This window comes from Bufo bufo, chromosome 1 (genome assembly GCF_905171765.1).
Source record: "Bufo bufo chromosome 1, aBufBuf1.1, whole genome shotgun sequence".
In the NCBI taxonomy this organism is placed as follows: Eukaryota; Metazoa; Chordata; class Amphibia; order Anura; family Bufonidae; genus Bufo; species Bufo bufo.
In genome coordinates this window covers 835,086,557-835,108,206 of record NC_053389.1, presented here as the reverse complement: position 1 = coordinate 835,108,206, position 21,650 = coordinate 835,086,557, and the positions used below count along the sequence as shown (strand labels likewise).

Sequence of the window (21,650 nt, the reverse complement as noted above, 5' to 3'; positions counted from 1 at the left end):
GAGTATCACTTTATCGCTATGCTGTTCCACCCCCTGGCCGGCAGCAGCTTCTCATGTCCTTGCAGCTCGCCCCTGTGTAGAGGAGGAGATCAACCGCTTAGTTACATTTCAGTTGCATGTTTTTGATTTTTGCGGAGCTCTCGTTGAACTAGTTGTGATCTATGACTGGATTAATATTTTGGTTTCAGGGTAGATGGAATCATGCAAGTTGGGACATGAAGACTGTCAGTAAGGAAACTCATGACTAACCCTTTATTGTGCTGCTCGCTACATGGTCACATGAACAACATATACCATTCCAACACCTTTCTTACACTTTGCGCAATTCCTCGGGAATATAGTCACCCCTGTGCTGCTCTCCAGCATGATGTGACGAGCGCTGGGGACCATTATCTTCCCTTTGGAAACCTCTGTGTGCTGAGAACTTCTCCATCTCTACGTGGAGGCCTCTGTGTGCTGAGAACTTCTCCATCTCTACGTGGAGGCCTCTGTGTGCTGAGAACTTCTCCATCTCTACGTGGAGGCCTCTGTGTGCTGAGAACTTCTCCATCTCTACGTGGAGGCCTCTGTGTGCTGAGAACTTCTCCATCTCTACGTGGAGGCCTCTGTGTGCTGAGAACTTCTCCATCTCTACGTGGAGGCCTCTGTGTGCTGAGAACTTCTCCATCTCTACGTGGAGGCCTCTGTGTGCTGATAACTTCTCCATCTCTACGTGGAGGCCTCTGTGTGCTGAGAACTTCTCCATCTCTACGTGGAGGCCTCTGTGTGCTGAGAACTTCTCCATCTCTACGTGGAGGCCTCTGTGTGCTGAGAACTTCTCCATCTCTACGTGGAGGCCTCTGTGTGCTGAGAACTTCTCCATCTCTACGTGGAGGCCTCTGTGTGCTGAGAACTTCTCCATCTCTACGTGGAGGCCTCTGTGTGCTGAGAACTTCTCCATCTCTACGTGGAGGCCTCTGTGTGCTGAGAACTTCTCCATCTCTACGTGGAGGCCTCTGTGTGCTGAGAACTTCTCCATCTCTACGTGGAGGCCTCTGTGTGCTGAGAACTTCTCCATCTCTACGTGGAGGCCTCTGTGTGCTGAGAACTTCTCCATCTCTACGTGGAGGCCTCTGTGTGCTGAGAACTTCTCCATCTCTACGTGGAGGCCTCTGTGTGCTGAGAACTTCTCCATCTCTACGTGGAGGCCTCTGTGTGCTGAGAACTTCTCCATCTCTACGTGGAGGCCTCTGTGTGCTGAGAACTTCTCCATCTCTACGTGGAGGCCTCTGTGTGCTGAGAACTTCTCCATCTCTACGTGGAGGCCTCTGTGTGCTGAGAACTTCTCCATCTCTACGTGGAGGCCTCTGTGTGCTGAGAACTTCCCCATCTCTACGTGGAAGCCTCTGTGTGCTGAGAACTTCCCCATCTCTACGTGCTGAGAACCACTCCATCTGTATATGGAGGCCTTTATGTTCTGAGAACTTCTCCATCCCTAGGATCCTGGGTGTTCTGCCTGTCAATGTAGATGTTTACTCAATGGCTGACCTGTTAATATGCCGACCTTCAGTTTCTGGAATTGTAGTCCCTGTTTCCTCTCATATTATGAGACCACTCAATATGGTCAGAGAACTTTCTTAAATTTCCTGTACTTGTTCCCTCTATAATATGTCTTATCTTCTCAATTTTTCCAGCTCTACCTCCGAAACTTTTTCAAGACCCAGATGAGCATCTGTCTAAGATGGCATCCTGTCTGCCCCGACCGGCCTGCCCTTCCAGATGCTGCTGTGCCTGCCACCAACAAAGACCAGGGATGGTGTTAGTGTGGCTCCCAGAGTCTTCGGTGGTGTCTCCTGTCATTCAAGGGAATGAAGCTTCAGACTCTTCTGATGACAGCGGCGTCTTTCAGAGAGTCTTATCCTTGAACGAAGATGAGGAAGAGGAGGGTGGGAAATGGGGTTCTTGGCACCTGAAAGACAAAATGAATGTTGGAACCTGTTACCCAGTGAGACGAAGGTCGTTGAAGTACGTAGAGCGGTCCCAGCAGGACTCTACCGATGGTCTTAGTAATGAGAGTGTGAGGAACAGCGTGGTTCTAACTTCATACAAATCGACAGGTGAGAACAGTTTTAACGGTAACTTGCCAAGTTCGACCTGTGAAGAAGCTAAGGCCCAAAAGTCTGGGAGGACTAATAATGTGCCAGAGATTCCAAAACATGGCCCACCCACCCATAGGAAATTAAAAGCCACTGCAAATCTAGACGTTGACCATTTAGAGAGTCGAATAGCTTGTCCTGCCCACGACTCTGAAGCCTCACTGCCAAAAAGTTCTAAACTGAAGAACATCTCATTCTCTGATGAAGTCTTATCTATGACGGACAAGGTGGCCGGTGACTCAATAGACTCTGTTCAGCCAAATGAAGGTTCAAACTCTGATCTGGCGACACTAGGAGGTGCTGGAGAGACACGCTGTAAGATCAGGAAGCCTGCCCGCAGGAGCAAAGTGCCACCTCTATCCTTGTCTGATGCTTCAGACCCTCCACCACCTACTCTACCTCCTAAAGTGCCCAGCAAGCCCCCTAGAGGAGCAGCTCCCCCGCCACCTCCTGCTCCACCTCCATTTTTGAGAAAGGGGTCTTTGAAAAGATATTCACTGGGTAACACAGAGGAAACGACCAACAAAGACAAGAAGGTGACCTCAAATAGTCTTCCGGTTGAGGCTGTATACAAGGGGAATGACCCCGGGACATCACAGGAGAATGCAGACGGTGAGTGACGGCATCTTCCACAGTGCACGGTACTCCTATCATATGTTCTGAGTGTTCCTCGGAATGTGAAGGTGACGTAGGGGCAGTATTATAGTAGTTATATTCCTGTACATAGGAGCAGTATTATAGTAGTTATATTCTTGTACATAGGAGGCAGTATTATAGTAGTTATATTCTTGTACATAGGAGGCAGTATTATAGTAGTTATATTCTTGTACATAGGAGACAGTATTATAGTAGTTATATTCCTGTACATAGGAGGCAGTATTATAGTAGTTATATTCTTGTACATAGGAGCAGTATTATAGTAGTTATATTCCTGTACATAGGAGCAGTATTATAGTAGTTATATTCTTGTATATAGGAGCAGTATTATAGTAGTTATATTCTTGTACATAGGATGCAGTATTATAGTAGTTATATTCTTGTACATAGGAGCAGTATTATAGTAGTTATATTCTTGTACATAGGAGCAGTATTATAGTAGTTATATTCTTGTATATAGGAGCAGTATTATAGTAGTTATATTCTTGTACATAGGAGGAAGTATTATAGTAGTTATATTCTTGTACATAGGAGCAGTATTATAGTAGTTATATTCTTGTACATAGGAGCAGTATTATAGTAGTTATATTCTTGTACATAGGAGCAGTATTATAGTAGTTATATTCTTGTACATAGGAGGCAGTATTATAGTAGTTATATTCTTGTACATAGGATGCAGTATTATAGTAGTTATATTCTTGTACATAGGAGCAGTATTATAGTAGTTATATTCTTGTACATAGGAGCAGTATTATAGTAGTTATATTCTTGTACATAGGAGCAGTATTATAGTAGTTATATTCTTGTACATAAGAACAGTATTATAGTAGTTATATTCTTGTACATAGGAGCAGTATTATAGTAGTTATATTCCTGTACATATGAGGCAGTATTATAGTAGTTATATTCTTGTACATAGGAGCAGTATTATAGTAGTTATATTCTTGTACATAGAAGCAGTATTATAGTAGTTCTATTCTTGTACATAGGAGCAGTATTATAGTAGTTATATTCTTGTACATAGGGGGCAGTATTATAGTAGTTATAATCTTGTACATAGGAGCAGTATTATAGTAGTTATATTCTTGTACATAGGAGCAGTATTATAGTAGTTATATTCTTGTACTTAGGAGCAGTATTATAGTAGTTATATTCTTGTACATAGGAGCAGTATTATAGTAGTTATATTCTTGTACATAGGAGCAGTATTATAGTAGTTATATTCTTGTACATAGGAGGCAGTATTATAATAGTTATATTCTTGTACATAGGAGCAGTATTATAGTAGTTATATTCTTGTACATAGGAGGCAGTATTATAGTAGTTATTTTCTTGTACATAGGAGCAGTATTATAGTAGTTATATTCTTGTACATAGGAGCAGTATTATAGTAGTTATATTCCTGTACATAGGAGCAGTATTATAGTAGTTATATTCTTGTACATAGGAGGCAGTATTATAGTAGTTATATTCTTGTACATAGGGGGCAGTATTATAGTAGTTATATTCTTGTACATAGGAGCAGTATTATAGTAGTTATATTCTTGTACATAGGAGGCAGTATTATAGTAGTTATATTCTTGTACATAGGAGGCAGTATTATAGTAGTTATATTCTTGTACATAGGAGCAGTATTATAGTAGTTATATTCTTGTACATAGGAGCAGTATTATAGTAGTTATATTCTTGTACATAGGAGGCAGTATTATAGTAGTTATATTCTTGTACATAGGAGGCAGTATTATAGTAGTTCTATTCTTGTACATAGGAGCAGTATTATAGTAGTTATATTCTTGTACATAGGAGCAGTATTATAGTAGTTATATTCTTGTACATAGGAGGCAGTATTATAGTAGTTATATTCTTGTACATAGGAGGCAGTATTATAGTAGTTATATTCTTGTACATAGGAGCAGTATTATAGTAGTTATATTCTTGTACATAGGAGCAGTATTATAGTAGTTATATTCTTGTACATAGGAGGCAGTATTATAGTAGTTATATTCTTGTACATAGGAGGCAGTATTATAGTAGTTATATTCTTGTACATAGGAGCAGTATTATAGTAGTTATATTCTTGTACATAGGAGCAGTATTATAGTAGTTATATTCTTGTACATAGGAGGCAGTATTATAGTAGTTATATTCTTGTACATAGGAGCAGTATTATAGTAGTTATATTCTTGTACATAGGAGCAGTATTATAGTAGTTCTATTCTTGTACGTAGGAGCAGTATTATAGTAGTTATATTCTTGTACATAGGAGGCAGTATTATAGTAGTTATATTCTTGTACATAGGAGGCAGTATTATAGTAGTTATATTCTTGTACATAGGAGCAGTATTATAGTAGTTATATCCTTGTACATAGGAGCAGTATTATAGTAGTTATATTCTTGTACATAGGAGCAGTATTATAGTAGTTATATTCTTGTAACCCCGTATTATAATGTACGGTCTGGACTCCACCCACTGGGGCGGTGCTCTGTAACCAAGTATTATAATGTACGGTCTGGACTCCACCCACTGGGGCGGTGCCCTGTAACCACGTATTATAATGTACGGTCTGGACTCCACCCACTGGGGCGGTGCCCTGTAACCACGTATTATAATGTACGGTCTGGACTCCACCCACTGGGGCGGTGCCCTGTAACCACGTATTATAATGTATGGTCTGGACTCCACCCACTGGGGCGGTGCCCTGTAACCACGTATTATAATGTATGGTCTGGACTCCACCCACTGGGGCGGTGCAGATCACATGCTGTTAGCATATAGGGCGATATAATGAGCGGGGGCTGGGGAATGGCGGGTGTCAGGACCTCGGGGGAGGGGTTCAGATGCTGGTGGACAAGTAGTAAAGGACGTGACATCCTGGTCTCGGCGTTTTTCTGACCAATTGTTTTGTATTTTTGTATTTTTTCAGACTCGTTGGATTTTGCTCCGGACGGTGTGGTCTCCAGGTCAGTGTTCTGCATGTTCTTACATGGGACTGCCCTCCTCCCACCCTCCCCGCAGTCCTATCACAGGACACACATACTCACCGTCTTGTTTCTTGCCTTTAGGACCCCGACGGTAAAGAGCCCAAAGTCCATAGATTGGGAGTCGCACCTGCGGGACGGTAAGCTCTTGTGGCTGACATGTTACATGGGCATGTGAGTGGCGTGTGCACAGACGTGTCAGTGTATGTACATATGTGTCGTGTGCAGAGCCGCTGTACCAGACCTACCGCCAGACTGTGATCAACAAGGAGATCCGGAGACAGACTGTCGCCCGCAACTGCAGCTTCACCAGCTACGACTCCTCACAGGAGAGTCCGCTGTCTGCCGGGGGCTCCCCGAAACAAGGGCGCCGGTCAGCGGCCCCCCACAACACCCTGTGGCAGGAGTTACCCTCTGTGATAGAGAGCGGCGTCCTGGAGGGTATGAGCAACGACCAGAAGAAAATGCAGGAGGTGAGAGGAGCCCCAACATGGCGGCATTGTGTGTGGAGGGGCGGCATTGTGTGCGGAGGGGCGGCATTGTGTGCGGAGGGGCGGCATTGTGTGCGGAGGGGCGGCATTGTGTGCGGGGGGGCGGCATTGTGTGCGGGGGGGCGGCATTGTGTGCGGAGGGGCGGCATTGTGTGCGGAGGGGCGGCATTGTGTGCGGGGGGCGGCATTGTGTGCGGGGGGGCGGCATTGTGTGCGGAGGGGCGGCATTGTGTGCGGAGGGGCGGCATTGTGTGCGGAGGGGCGGCATTGTGTGCGGAGGGGCGGCATTGTGTGCGGAGGGGCGGCATTGTGTGCGGGGGGGCGGCATTGTGTGCGGGGGGGCGGCATTGTGTGCGGAGGGGCGGCATTGTGTGCGGAGGGGCGGCATTGTGTGCGGGGGGGCGGCATTGTGTGCGGGGGGGGCGGCATTATATTAAGAGGTGAGGTGTTATATATATATATATATATATATATATATATATATATATATATATATATATATATACACTGCTCAATAAAGGGAACACTTAAAGGGTTTCTATCACTTTGTTTCACCTATTTAGCTGTCAGACACTGGCGATCCGCTAGTGTCTGCTTTATCTAACCATCCTAATATAAGAGCTTATTGTCCTGCCGTTTAGCTAAAAAAATAACTTATATAGATATGCAAATGAGCCTCTAGGTGCTATGGGGGCGTGATTAGCACCTAGAGGCTCCGTCTACCTTAACAAACTGCCGCCGCCCAGCGCGTCCCTCCAGCCCGCCCATCTCCTCCGGAATGCGATGCTCCTCGTATTCGGCGCATGCGCAGTGAATGTCTGATCGCTTCCCTGCTCAGACATCTCCACTGCGCCTGCGCCGATGACGTCATAGTGCTCTGAGGAACAGGCGCAGTGGAGATGTCTGAGCAGGGAAGCGATCAGACATTCACTGCGCATGCGCCGAATACGAGGAGCATCGCATTCCGGAGGAGATGGGCGGGCTGGAGGGACGCGCTGGGCGGCGGCAGTTTGTTAAGGTAGACGGAGCCTCTAGGTGCTAATCACGCCCCCATAGCACCTAGAGGCTCATTTGCATATCTATATAAGTTATTTTTTTAGCTAAACGGCAGGACAATAAGCTCTTATATTAGGATGGTTAGATAAAGCAGACACAAGCGGATCGCCAGTGTCTGAAAGCTAAATAGGTGAAACAAAGTGATAGAAACCCTTTAAACAACACAATGTAACTCCAAGTCAATCGCACTTCTGTGAAATCAAACTGTCCACTTAGAAAGCAACACTGAGTGACAATCAATTCCACATGCTGTTGTGCAAATGGGATAGACAACAGGTGGAAATTATAGGCAATTAGCAAGACACCCCCAATAAAGGAGTGGTTCTGCAGGCGGTGACCACAGACCACTTCTCAGTTCCTATGCTTCCTGGCTGATGTTTTGGTCACTTTTGAATGCTGGCGGTGCTTTCACTCTAGTGGTAGCATGAGACGGAGTCTACAACCCACACAAGTGGCTCAGGTAGTGCAGCTTATCCAGGATGGCACATCAATGCGAGCTGTGGCAAGAAGGTTTGCTGTGTCTGTCAGCGTAGTGTCCAGAGCATGGAGGCGCTACCAGGAGACAGGCCAGTACATCAGGAGACGCGGAGGAGGCCGTAGGAGGGCAACAACCCAGCAGCAGGACCGCTACCTCTGCCTTTGTGCAAGGAGGAACAGGAGGAGCACTGCCAGAGCCCTGCAAAATGACCTCCAGCAGGCCACAAATGTGCATGTGTCTGCTCAAAGGGTCAGAAACAGACTCCATGAGGGTGATATGAGGGCCCGACGTCCACAGGTGGGGGTTGTGCTTACAGCCCAACACCGTGCAGGACGTTTGGCATTTGCCAGAGAACACCAAGATTGGCAAATTCACCACTGGCGCCCTGTGCTCTTCACAGATGAAAGCAGGTTCACACTGAGCACATGTGACAGACGAGACAGAGTCTGGAGACGCCGTGGAGAACGTTCTGCTGCCTGCAACATCCTCCAGCATGACCGGTTTGGCATTGGGTCAGTAATGGTGTGGGGTGGCATTTCTTTGGAGGGCCGCACAGCCCTCCATGTGCTCGCCAGAGGTAGCCTGACTGCCATTAGGTACCGAGATGAGATCCTCAGTCCCCTTGTGAGACCATATGCTGGTGCGGTTGGCCCTGGGTTCCTCCTAATGCAAGACAATGCTAGACCTCATGTGGCTGGAGTGTGTCAGCAGTTCCTGCAAGACGAAGGCATTGATGCTATGGACTGGCCCGTCCGTTCCCCAGACCTGAATCCAATTGAGCACATCTGGGACATCATGTCTCGCTCTATCCACCAACGTCACGTTGCACCACAGACTGTCCAGGAGTTGGCAGATGCTTTAGTCCAGGTCTGGGAGGAGATCCCTCAGGAGACCGTCCGCCACCTCATCAGGAGCATGCACAGGCGTAGTAGGGAGGTCATACAAGCACGTGGAGGCCACACACACTACTGAGCCTCATTTTGACTTGTTTTAAGGACATTACATCAAAGTTGGATCAGCCTGTAGTGGGTTTTTCCACTTTATTTTTGAGTGTGACTCCAAATCCAGACCTCCATGGGTTGAAAAATTTGATTTCCATTTTTTAATTTTTGTGCGATTGTTGTCAGCACATTCAACTATGTAAAGAACAAAGTATTTCAGAAGAATATTTAATTAATTCAGATCTAGAATGTGTTATTTTTGTGTTCCCTTTATTTTTTTGAGCAGCGTATATATATACACAAAGAGGGGCGGTATTATATGTAGAGGGGGTTGTCACACAGAGAGGGGGCGTGTTATTACGCGGAGAGCGGACTATTACAGAGGGGAGGATCTCCATGGCCTCTTGTACCTACTAATCCGCCCTATGGTGTATCTGTCTTTAGAGCATGTTTGAGGTCCTGACCTCTGAAGCCTCATACCTCCGCTCTCTGAATGTGCTGACGGAACACTTCCTGGGGTCCCGGGACGTCCAGGAAACACTGGTGATCAGGGAGAAGAAAATTCTGTTCTCCAACGTCCTCAAGGTGAAAGAAGTCAGCGAGAGGTGAGTGACCTCCCCTGTGTTATACGGCGGTGACCTCCCCTGTGTTATACGGCGGTGACCTCCCCTGCGTTATACGGCGGTGACCTCCCCTGCGTTATACGGCAGTGACCTCCCCTGCGTTATACGGCGGTGACCTCCCCTGAGTTATACGGCGGTGACCTCCCCTGTGTTATACGGCGGTGACCTCCCCTGCGTTATACGGTGGTGACCTCCCCTGCGTTATACGGCGGTGACCTCCCCTGCGTTATACGGCGGTGACCTCCCCTGCGTTATACGGCGGTGACCTCCCCTGCGTTATACGGCGGTGACCTCCCCTGCGTTATACGGCGGTGACCTCCCCTGCGTTATACGGCGGTGACCTCCCCTGCGTTATACGGCGGTGACCTCCCCTGCGTTATACGGCGGTGACCTCCCCTGCGTTATACGGCGGTGACCTCCCCTGCGTTATACGGCGGTGACCTCCCCTGCGTTATACGGCGGTGACCTCCCCTGCGTTATACGGCGGTGACCTCCCCTGCGTTATACGGCGGTGACCTCCCCTGCGTTATACGGCGGTGACCTCCCCTGCGTTATACGGCGGTGACCTCCCCTGCGTTATACGGCGGTGACCTCCCCTGCGTTATACGGCGGTGACCTCCCCTGCGTTATACGGCGGTGACCTCCCCTGCGTTATACGGCGGTGACCTCCCCTGCGTTATACGGCGGTGACCTCCCCTGCGTTATACGGCGGTGACCTCCCCTGCGTTATACGGCGGTGACCTCCCCTGCGTTATACGGCGGTGACCTCCCCTGCGTTATACGGCGGTGACCTCCCCTGCGTTATACGGCGGTGACCTCCCCTGCGTTATACGGCGGTGACCTCCCCTGCGTTATACGGCGGTGACCTCCCGACCTCCCCTGTATTATACGGAGGTGACCTCCCGACCTCCCCTGTATTATACGGAGGTGACCTCCCGACCTCCCCTGTATTATACGGAGGTGACCTCCCCTGTATTAATATTATTATATTCGTAGATTCCTCATGGACTTGGAGGCCCGAGTGGATGAAGATGTCATTATCTCGGATGTTTGTGACCTCATCTATCAGCACTCTGTACATCACTTCACTGTGTATGTAGACTATGTCCGGAACCAGGTCTACCAGGAGAAGACGTACAGTGAGCTCATGTGAGAACCCCCAACTTCTGTATTAGCGGTGCACAATGCCAGGTCTTTGTAATGGGCGCACACGCTGCCTGCACGTATACATCAGGGGGTGCGCACGCTGCCTGCACGTATACATCAGGGGGCGCGCACGCTGCCTGCACGTATACATCAGGGGGCGCGCACGCTGCCTGCACGTATACATCAGGGGGTGCGCACGCTGCTTGCACGTATACATCAGGGGGTGTGCACGCTGCCTGCACGTATACATCAGGGGGTGTGCACGCTGCTTGCACGTATACATCAGGGGGTGTGCACGCTGCCTGCACGTATACATCAGGGGGTGCGCACGCTGTGTGCACGTATACATCAGGGGGTGTGCACGCTGCCTGCACGTATACATCAGGGGGTGCGCACGCTGCGTGCACGTATACATCAGGGGGTGCGCACGCTGTGTGCACGTATACATCAGGGGGCACGAACGCTGCCTGCACGTATACATCAGGGGGTGCGCACGCTGTGTGCACGTATACATCAGGGGGTGCGCACGCTGCTTGCACGTATACATCAGGGGGTGCGCACGCTGCTTGCACGTATACATCAGGGGGTGCGCACGCTGCTTGCACGTATACATCAGGGGGCGCGCTCGCTGCTTGCACGTATACATCAGGGGGCGCGCACGCTGCTTGCACGTATACATCAGGGGGCGCGCACGCTGCTTGCACGTATACATCAGGGGGCGCGCACGCTGCTTGCACGTATACATCAGGGGGCGCGCACGCTGCTTGCACGTATACATCAGGGGGCGCGCACGCTGCTTGCACGTATACATCAGTGGGCGCGCACGCTGCCTGCACGTATACATCAGGGGGCGCGCACGCTGCTTGCACGTATACATCAGGGGGCGCGCACGCTGCTTGCACGTATACATCAGGGGGCGCGCACGCTGCCTGCACGTATACATCAGGGGGCGCGCACGCTGCCTGCACGTATACATCAGGGGGGCGCGCACGCTGCTTGCACGTATACATCAGGGGGGCGCGCACGCTGCTTGCACGTATACATCAGGGGGGCGCGCACGCTGCTTGCACGTATACATCAGGGGGGCGCGCACGCTGCTTGCACGTATACATCAGGGGGGCGCGCACGCTGCCTGCACGTATACATCAGGGGGGCGCGCACGCTGCCTGCACGTACACATCAGGGGGGCGCGCGCACGCTGCCTGCACGTACACATCAGGGGGGCGCGTATGTCTACATTAGGAGGCACATGCAGTAGCAGCACATCTACATTAGAGGGCGCGCACACACCTTTTTTTCCTCCTGACTCTTAGCTGCCTCCTTATTTCAGGGAGAAGAATCCCCAGTTCCACGCCGTGGTGTGCCGGTTACAGGAGTTGCCCCAGTGCCAGCGATTGCCCTTCATGTCCTTTCTGCTGCTGCCATTTCAGAGGATCACACGCATCAAGATGCTGATAGAGGTAAAAGACGGGACGCCCCTGCACCGCACAATAAACCGCCCTCCGCTGGTCTCTCTGCACGTGTCACTTCACATGACTCTTCTGATTTGTTTGTCTTCCACAGAACATATTAAAACGGACGGAGGAGGGGTCCGAAGGGGAGAAAACCGCCAGCAAAGCCTTGGACTCTGTTTCTAAGGTAATTCCTGCAGTTATACATATGATACATGACATGATCATCGCCTGATAGACGTGTCACATGCGTGTCCTGACCCCGCAGATCATCCAGGAGTGTAACCGCGAGGTCGGCCGAATGAAGCAGACGGAGGAGCTCATCCACATTTCCTCCAAGATTGAGTTTGATAAGATAAAGGTGAGGGGCGTGGTCTCAGACCTCACAATGTGGTGATGTCACCTTATAAGTGTGTCTGGTCCCCAGCTTGGAAATGTGGTGATGTCATCATCTCATTGGTCTGCTCTCAGGCCTGGTAGTGCGGTGAGGTCATCATCTCTTCGGTCTGCTCTCTGGCCTGGTAGTGCAGTGATGTCATCATCTCATGGGTCTGCTCTCCGGCCTGGTAGTGCGGTGAGGTCATCATCTCATGGGTCTGCTCTCCGGCCTGGTAGTGCGGTGAGGTCATCATCTCATGGGTCTGCTCTCCGGCCTGGTAGTGCAGTGATGTCATTATCTCATGGGTCTGCTCTCCGGCCTGGTAGTGCGGTGAGGTCATCATCTCTTCGGTCTGCTCTCTGGCCTGGTAGTGCAGTGATGTCATCATCTCATGGGTCTGCTCTCCGGCCTGGTAGTGCGGTGAGGTCATCATCTCATGGGTCTGCTCTCCGGCCTGGTAGTGCGGTGAGGTCATCATCTCATGGGTCTGCTCTCCGGCCTGGTAGTGCGGTGATGTCATCATCTCATTGGTCTGCTCTCCGGCCTGGTAGTGCGGTGATGTCATCATCTCATGGGTCTGCTCTCCGGCCTGGTAGTGCAGTGATGCCATCATCTCTTGGGTCTGCTCTCCGGCCTGGTAGTGCAGTGATGTCATCATCTCTTGGGCCTGCTCTCCGGCCTGGTAGTGCAGTGATGCCATCATCTCATGGGTCTGCTCTCCGGCCTGGTAGTGCGGTGAGGTCATCATCTCTTGGGTCTGCTCTCCGGCCTGGTAGTGCGGTGATGCCATCATCTCTTGGGTCTGCTCTCCGGCCTGGTAGTGCGGTGAGGTCATCATCTCTTGGGTCTGCTCTCCGGCCTGGTAGTGCGGTGATGCCATCATCTCTTGGGTCTGCTCTCCGGCCTGGTAGTGCGGTGATGCCATCATCTCATGGGTCTGCTCTCCGGCCTGGTAGTGCGGTGAGGTCATCATCTCTTGGGTCTGCTCTCTGGCCTGGTAGTGCAGTGATGTCATCATCTCATTGGTCTGCTCTCTGGCCTGGTAGTGCGGTGATGTCATCATCTCATGGGTCTGCTCTCCGGCCTGGTAGTGCGGTGATGCCATCATCTCTTGGGTCTGCTCTCCGGCCTGGTAGTGCGGTGAGGTCATCATCTCTTGGGTCTGCTCTCCGGCCTGGTAGTGCGGTGATGCCATCATCTCTTGGGTCTGCTCTCCGGCCTGGTAGTGCGGTGATGCCATCATCTCTTGGGTCTGCTCTCCGGCCTGGTAGTGCGGTGAGGTCATCATCTCTTGGGTCTGCTCTCTGGCCTGGTAGTGCAGTGATGTCATCATCTCATTGGTCTGCTCTCTGGCCTGGTAGTGCGGTGATGCCATCATCTCATGGGTCTGCTCTCCAGCCTGGTAGTGCGGTGATGCCATCATCTCTTGGGTGTATCTTCTTTTAGGCTATCCCCATCATATCTCATAACCGCTTTCTGGAGAAGCAGGGCGAGCTCAGCGAGGTGCAGCAGAAGGGAAGTCTCTTCGGGATCAAACCCACCAAGGTCACCCCCGTCTACTTTTTGCTGTTTAATGACTTCCTGCTTATAACCCAGAAGAAAAGGTGAAAGTCACTCCGCCCCCCTCCTCCTATTTATCCTTACTCCGCCCCCTCCTCCTATTTATCATCACTCCGCCCCCTCCTCCTATTTATCCTTACTCCGCCCCCTCCTCCTATTTATCATCACTCCGCCCCCTCCTCCTATTTATCATCACTCCGCCCCCTCCTCCTATTTATCATCACTCCGCCCCCCTCCTATTTATCATCACTCCGCCCCTCCTCCTATTTATCATCACTCCGCCCCCTCCTCCTATTTATCATCACTCCGCCCCCTCCTCCTATTTATCATCACTCCGCCCCCTCCTCCTATTTATCATCACTCCGCCCCCTCCTTCTATTTATCATCACTCCGCCCCCTCCTCCTATTTATCATCACTCCGCCCCCCTCCTATTTATCATCACTCCGCCCCCCTCCTATTTATCATCACTCCGCCCCCTCCTCCTATTTATCATCCTCTGTCATTTTCCTCTAGCTCTGACAGACACGTTGTCCTGGATTATGCCCACCGCTCCCTGGTCCAGCTCCAGTCCTGCCCAACAATGGAGAACTGCTTCTTCCTCACCCTCTTGGAGAATCACCAGAGGAAGACATGTGACCGCCTGTTTAAAGCTCCCACACAGTGAGTAACCCCTCCCCCTGCAGGGTGATACAGAAGAGAGCCATGAGCCTGCCCCTCCCCCTGCAGGGTGATACAGACAGAAGAGAGCTATGAGCCTGCCCCTCCTCCTGCAGGGTGATACAGAAGAGAGCTATGAGCCTGCCCCTCCTCCTGCAGGGTGATACAGAAGAGAGCTATGAGCCTGCCCCTCCTCCTGCAGGGTGATACAGACAGAAGAGAGCTATGAGCCTGCCCCTCCTCCTGCAGGGTGATACAGAAGAGAGCTATGAGCCTGCCCCTCCTCCTGCAGGGTGATACAGAAGAGAGCTATGAGCCTGCCCCTCCTCCTGCAGGGTGATACAGAAGAGAGCTATGAGCCTGCCCCTCCTCCTGCAGGGTGATACAGACAGAAGAGAGCTATGAGCCTGCCCCTCCTCCTGCAGGGTAATACAGACAGAGGAGAGCTATGAGCCTGCCCCTCCTCCTGCAGGGTGATACAGAAGAGAGCCATGAGCCTGCCCCTCCCCCTGCAGGGTGATATAGAAGAGAGCTATGAGCCTGCCCCTCCCCCTGCAGGGTGATACAGACAGAAGAGAGCTATGAGCCTGCCCCTCCTCCTGCAGGGTGATACAGACAGAAGAGAGCTATGAGCCTGCCCCTCCTCCTGCAGGGTGATACAGACAGAAGAGAGCTATGAGCCTGCCCCTCCTCCTGCAGGGTGATACAGACAGAAGAGAGCTATGAGCCTGCCCCTCCCCCTGCAGGGTGATACAGACAGAAGAGAGCTATGAGCCTGCCCCTCCTCCTGCAGGGCGATAGACAGAAGAGAGCTATGAGCCTGCCCCTCCTCCTGCAGGGTGATACAGACAGAGGAGAGCTATGAGCCTGCCCCGCCCCCTGCAGGGTGATACAGACAGAAGGGAGCTATGAGCCTGCCCCTCCCCCTGCAGGGTGATACAGACAGAAGAGAGCTATGAGCCTGCCCCTCCTCCTGCAGGGTGATACAGACAGAAGAGAGCTATGAGCCTGCCCCTCCTCCTGCAGGGTGATACAGACAGGAGAGCTATGAGCCCGCCCCTCCTCCTGCAGGGTGATACAGACAGAAGAGAGCTATGAGCCTGCCCCTCCTCCTGCAGGGTGATACAGACAGAAGAGAGCTATGAGCCTGCCCCTCCCCCTGCAGGGTGATACAGACAGAGGAGAGCTATGAGCCTGCCCCTCCCCCTGCAGGGTGATACAGACAGAAGAGAGCTATGAGCCTGCCCGTCCTCCTGCAGGGTGATACAGACAGAAGAGAGCTATGAGCCTGCCCCTCCTCCTGCAGGGTGATACAGACAGAAGAGAGCTATGAGCCTGCCCCTCCTCCTGCAGGGTGATACAGACAGAAGAGAGCTATGAGCCTGCCCCTCCTCCTGCAGGGTGATACAGACAGAAGAGAGCTATGAGCCTGCCCCTCCTCCTGCAGGGTGATACAGACAGAAGAGAGCTATGAGCCTGCCCCTCCTCCTGCAGGGTGATACAGACAGAAGAAAGCTATGAGCCTGCCCCTCCTCCTGCAGGGTGATACAGACAGAAGAGAGATATGAGCCTGCCCCTCCTCCTGCAGGGTGATACAGACAGAAGAGAGCTATGAGCCTGCCCCTCCTCCTGCAGGGTGATACAGACAGAAGAGAGCTATGAGCCTGCCCCTCCTCCTGCAGGGTGATACAGACAGAGGAGAGCTATGAGCCTGCCCCATCTCCTGCAGGGTGATACAGACAGAAGAGAGCTCTGAGCCCGCCCCCTGCAGGGTGATACAGACAGAAGAGAGCTATGAGCCTGCCCCTCCTCCTGCAGGGTGATACAGACAGAAGAGAGCTATGAGCCTGCCCCTCCCCCTGCAGGGTGATACAGACAGAAGAGAGCTATGAGCCTGCCCCTCCTCCTGCAGGGTGATACAGACAGAGGAGAGCTATGAGCCTGCCCCTCCTCCTGCAGGGTGATACAGACAGAGGAGAGCTATGAGCCTGCCCCTCCTCCTGCAGGGTGATACAGACAGAGGAGAGCTATGAGCCTGCCCCTCCCCCTGCAGGGTGATACAGACAGAAGAGAGCTATGAGCCTGCCCCTCCCCCTGCAGGGTGATACAGACAGAAGAGAGCTATGAGCCTGCCCCTCCCCCTGCAGGGTGATACAGACAGAAGAGAGCTATGAGCCTGCCCCTCCTCCTGCAGGGTGATACAGACAGAGGAGAGCTATGAGCCTGCCCCTCCTCCTGCAGGGTGATACAGACAGAAGAGAGCTATGAGCCTGCCCCTCCCCCTGCAGGGTGATACAGACAGAAGAGAGCTATGAGCCTGCCCCTCCTCCTGCAGGGTGATACAGACAGAAGAGAGCTATGAGCCTGCCCCTCCCCCTGCAGGGTGATACAGACAGAAGAGAGCTATGAGCCTGCCCGTCCTCCTGCAGGGTGATACAGACAGAAGAGAGCTATGAGCCTGCCCCTCCCCCTGCAGGGTGATACAGACAGAAGAGAGCTATGAGCCTGCCCCTCCTCCTGCAGGGTGATACAGACAGAAGAGAGCTATGAGCCTGCCCCTCCCCCTGCAGGGTGATACAGACAGGAGAGAGCTATGAGCCTGCCCCTCCCCCTGCAGGGTGATACATACAGAAGAGAGCTATGAGCCTGCCCCTCCTCCTGCAGGGTGATACAGACATCAGAGAGCTATGAGCCTGCCCCTCCTCCTGCAGGGTGATACATATAGAAGAGAGCTCTGAGCCTGCCCCTCCCCCTGCAGGGTGATACAGACAGAAGAGAGCTATGAGCCTGCCCCTCCTCCTGCAGGGTGATACAGACAGAAGAGAGCTATGAGCCTGCCCCTCCTCCTGCAGGGTGATACAGACAGAAGAGAGCTATGAGCCTGCCCCTCCTCCTGCAGGTTGATACAGACAGAAGAGAGCTATGAGCCTGCCCCTCCTCCTGCAGGGTGATACAGACAGAAGAGAGCTATGAGCCTGCCCCTCCTCCTGCAGGGTGATACAGACAGAGGAGAGCTATGAGCCTGCCCCATCTCCTGCAGGGTGATACAGACAGAAGAGAGCTATGAGCCTGCCCCTCCTCCTGCAGGGTGATACAGACAGAAGAAAGATATAAGCCTGCCCCTCCTCCTGCAGGGTGATACAGACAGAGGAGAGCTATGAGCCTGCCCCTCCTCCTGCAGGGTGATACAGACAGAGGAGAGCTATGAGCCTGCCCCATCTCCTGCAGGGTGATACAGACAGAAGAGAGCTCTGAGCCCGCCCCCTGCAGGGTGATACAGACAGAAGAGAGCTATGAGCCTGCCCCTCCTCCTGCAGGGTGATACAGACAGAGGAGAGCTATGAGCCTGCCCCTCCTCCTGCAGGGTGATACAGACAGAAGAGAGCTATGAGCCTGCCCCTCCTCCTGCAGGGTGATACAGACAGAAGAGAGCTATGAGCCTGCCCCTCCTCCTGCAGGGTGATACAGACAGAAGAAGCTATGAGCCGGCCCCGCCCCCTGCAGGGTGATACAGACAGAAGAGAGCTATGAGCCTGCCCCTCCTCCTGCAGGGTGATACAAACAGAAGAGAGCTATGAGCCTGCCCCTCCTCCTGCAGGGTGATACAGACAGAAGAGAGCTATGAGCCTGCCCCTCCCCCTGCAGGGTGATACAGACAGAAGAGAGCTATGAGCCTGCCCCTCCTCCTGCAGGGTGATACAGACAGAAGAGAGCTATGAGCCGGCCCCGCCCCCTGCAGTGTGATACAGACAGAAGAGAGCTATGAGCCGGCCCCGCCCCCTGCAGGGTGATACAGACAGGAAGGAGGTGTGAGTCTCAGCGGTGCCTCTGTCTTTGTACAGGTCTGACCTCCATCGTTGGGTGGCTGCGTTCCCCAGTAAGGACAATGACTCCTCTCTCGGCAGTGAAACGATTTATGAGGATTGGGGTGAGTTTCTGCTTGTTAATCTGCCATCGTTTAGTGATGTCTGAGTGTGTCATTGGTGATTGATGATGTCATCCCCACGTCTCTGTCCTCAGATTGCCCCCAGGTCCACTGCATTGAGCAGTACACCGCCACTCAGGCTGACGAGCTGACCCTGGAGCCTGCCGACATAATCAATGTCCTGCGCAAGACGTCTGAAGGTGCGAGCGCCTGCGGTCCTGTACTATACTGTGAGGATGTGGTGTGTATGGAAGGTCTAGGCAGCGGAGCTGACACTTTGTGTGGTGGAGGTTCCAGGATCGGTCTCCCATCCCCTGTATCTGATTGCTTCCTCTCCTTCTCTGACATCAGGCTGGTATGAGGGTATTCGGCTCTCGGACGGGAAGAAGGGCTGGTTTCCCTCCCGCTACGTCCAGGAGATCACCAATGAGCACGTCAGGAGGAGGAACCTCCGAGAACGCTACCGGGTCCTTCAGGCAGCGCGGCAGCTAGTGACCCGCCCGGGCACCACCTGAACAGAACCCAACCTCCGTCTGAGTTTTCAGGAACGTAAAGTTGAGATTGTAACTGAAGATTCAGAGACTGCGGTGAAGACCAGGTCGGGCTCATGGTGCATTTTCATCTTTGGTTGATTTCGGAGATGATTTTCTCTCCATTGATCTTGGAACGACATCCATCTTGCTGCTACTTTCCACATTAACTGGACAACTAAGTCAAGTAAAGGACCAATTCTGAGTCCAGCCCCAAGAGTAATGCTCGTAACGGGGTATGTTCTGGAAATCCCACCATAGCCCAGCGTCATGTCTGACCAGAACTGGCTCCTGGACTGGTTTTACAGTGGGCGGTCTTCTGCTTGTAGACCAGATCCCTCTGCGTCTAGTGACTTTATCAACGTCACTGCCAAAAACCCTCCTATGTGATTGTGCGGTCACTAATGTCTGCTGAAAAGTGTCTCCATCTTCAGCCCTGGAGCTTGTGCTCATAATGAGCCTCTGTATATGAATGAGAGTAGTAGTCCCTCGTAGGCCAATGGTTTCTTTACCAAATTGAAGCCAAAATGACCCCAGAAAGGACCAACTCCAGGACATGAACTTGCTGAATAGTTGCACTTTTTGGGTGTTTTGCTCAGAAGACATCCCACCTCAGTCCAGTGTTTTGCTTGTCATTCCTCAGATCTGAAGATTTTCTGTGTCTTCTCATGGCATAAATGGCTCTTGACATTGGGTGTCTCGTGGTCGTCCTTCTTATCTTCATTGAGTCATCTTGTACCTTCAAGATACTGTGTAAAAGCACCATGAAGAACTCTACAGCAAAGCACAAGTTCCACGAAGAAGGAGGCAAGTTCCTCGCTAGGACTGATTGCCTGTGATGTGTCTCCTGTAGGTTTGGTATGTTGTCATGGTCTCTGTGTGTTTGATGAGGTTCCAGGATATCATGGTAACTTCCGGAGTCTCCTTGAATAGTGGAACTTGAGTGGTTTGTAGGATGGGACAAGTCTCATGCACTGCCAGTAAACCCTCTGTTTCTAAGGGTAGGACCTCCAACGTGTTCCCAAATCTTTGTTGAGGTCAATGAGACGGGAATCGTTGTGGACATGTCGGTATAAATTAGAAGAAGACTTTTGACCTCGTAGACTTTCCGTTTGATCTTCTACTGCCTGGAGTCCAAGGAAGGAAATGCTGCAGACAGTATCCACCTCAGGAGAACATTACTGCCGCCATCTTTTAGGGGACGGCGAAGGGTTTTATTTCTCTGCTGGTTGGGTCAGGAGTCCATTGTTTTATGTGTACAGGGAAGGATTGTTCATGTCTTGTAAATTGTGACCACCAAAAACCTGTAATGTCATTTGAAGTCACGTGGAGTAAAACTTTTCTATTGTGTACACGTGGTATTGTTTCCGTGTTTGTATGTAGATAGTCGTCCCCTGTGTGGAGTGTTTGTATGTAGAGAGTCGTCCCCTGTGTGGAGGGTTTGTATGTAGAGAGTCGTCCCCTGTGTGGAGGGTTTGTATGTAGATAGTCGTCCCCTGTGTGGAGTGTTTGTATGTAGATAGTCGTCCCCTGTGTGGAGTGTTTGTATGTAGAGAGTCGCCCTCTGTGTGGAGTGTTTGTATGTAGAGAGTCGCTCTGTATGTGGAGTGTTTGTATGTAGAGAGTCGCTCTGTATGTGGAGTGTTTGTATGTAGAGAGTCGCTCTGTATGTGGAGTGTTTGTATGTAGAGAGTCGCTCTGTATGTGGAGTGTTTGTATGTAGAGAGTCGCTCTGTATGTGGAGTGTTTGTATGTAGAGAGTCGCTCTGTATGTGGAGTGTTTGTATGTAGAGAGTCGCCCTCTGTGTGGAGTGTTTGTATGTAGAGAGTCGCTCTGTATGTGGAGTGTTTGTATGTAGAAAGTCGCTCTGTATGTGGAGTGTTTGTATGTAGAGAGTCGCTCTGTATGTGGAGTGTTTGTACGTAGAGAGTCGCCCTCTGTGTGGAGTGTTTGTATGTAGAGAGTCGCTCTGTATGTGGAGTGTTTGTATGTAGAGAGTCGCTCTGTATGTGGAGTGTTTGTATGTAGAGAGTCGCTCTGTATGTGGAGTGTTTGTACGTAGAGAGTCGCCCTCTGTGTGGAGTGTTTGTACGTAGAGAGTCGCCCTCTGTGTGGAGTGTTTGTACATAGAGAGTCGCCCCCATCGTCTGGAGTGTTTGTACGTAGAGAGTCGCCCTCATTGTCTGCAGTGTTTGTACGTAGAGAGTCGCCCTCATCGTCTGGAGTGTTTGTACGTAGAGAGTCGCCCTCATCGTCTGCAGTGTTTGTACGTAGAGAGTCGCCCTCTGTGTGGAGTGTTTGTACGTAGAGAGTCGCCCTCGTGTGGAGTGTTTGTACGTAGAGAGTCGCCGTCTATGTGGAGTGTTTGTACATAGAGAGTCGCCCCCATCGTTTGCAGTGTTTGTACGTAGAGAGTCGCCCCTTGTCTGGAGTGTTTGTACGTAGAGAGTCGCCCCCATCGTCTGGAGTGTTTGTACGTAGAGAGTCGCCCCCATCGTCTGCAGTGTTTGTACGTAGAGAGTCGCCCCTTGTCTGGAGTGTTTGTACGTAGAGAGTCGCCCCCATCGTCTGGAGTGTTTGTACGTAGAGAGTCGCCCCTTGTCTGGAGTGTTTGTACGTAGAGAGTCGCCCCCATCGTC

At 51.4% G+C, this 21,650-nt stretch overlaps 1 protein-coding gene across 3 annotated transcripts in view; it reads left to right on the top strand.

Annotated features, from left to right (window-relative positions):
- LOC120986647 (ephexin-1-like) overlaps positions 1–20,355 on the top strand; it is a 45,988-nt gene extending 25,633 nt beyond the window's left edge. For 2 of the 3 annotated variants that reach the window (XM_040415308.1, XM_040415311.1), the window contains 14 exons: positions 1,674–2,747; positions 5,718–5,754; positions 5,857–5,912; positions 6,001–6,245; positions 9,183–9,343; positions 10,358–10,510; positions 11,838–11,967; positions 12,071–12,145; positions 12,227–12,319; positions 13,784–13,941; positions 14,412–14,558; positions 18,398–18,483; positions 18,576–18,680; positions 18,832–20,355. In XM_040415308.1, the coding sequence (XP_040271242.1) occupies positions 1,674–2,747; positions 5,718–5,754; positions 5,857–5,912; positions 6,001–6,245; positions 9,183–9,343; positions 10,358–10,510; positions 11,838–11,967; positions 12,071–12,145; positions 12,227–12,319; positions 13,784–13,941; positions 14,412–14,558; positions 18,398–18,483; positions 18,576–18,680; positions 18,832–18,995 (2,684 nt within the window). In that variant the 3' untranslated portion in view covers positions 18,996–20,355. Of the gene's footprint in view, positions 1–47; positions 229–1,673; positions 2,748–5,717; positions 5,755–5,856; positions 5,913–6,000; positions 6,246–9,182; positions 9,344–10,357; positions 10,511–11,837; positions 11,968–12,070; positions 12,146–12,226; positions 12,320–13,783; positions 13,942–14,411; positions 14,559–18,397; positions 18,484–18,575; positions 18,681–18,831 lie in introns of those variants that run through there. The other variant, XM_040415310.1, reaches the window with a different exon arrangement.
- Positions 20,356–21,650: the final 1,295 nt, after the last annotated feature.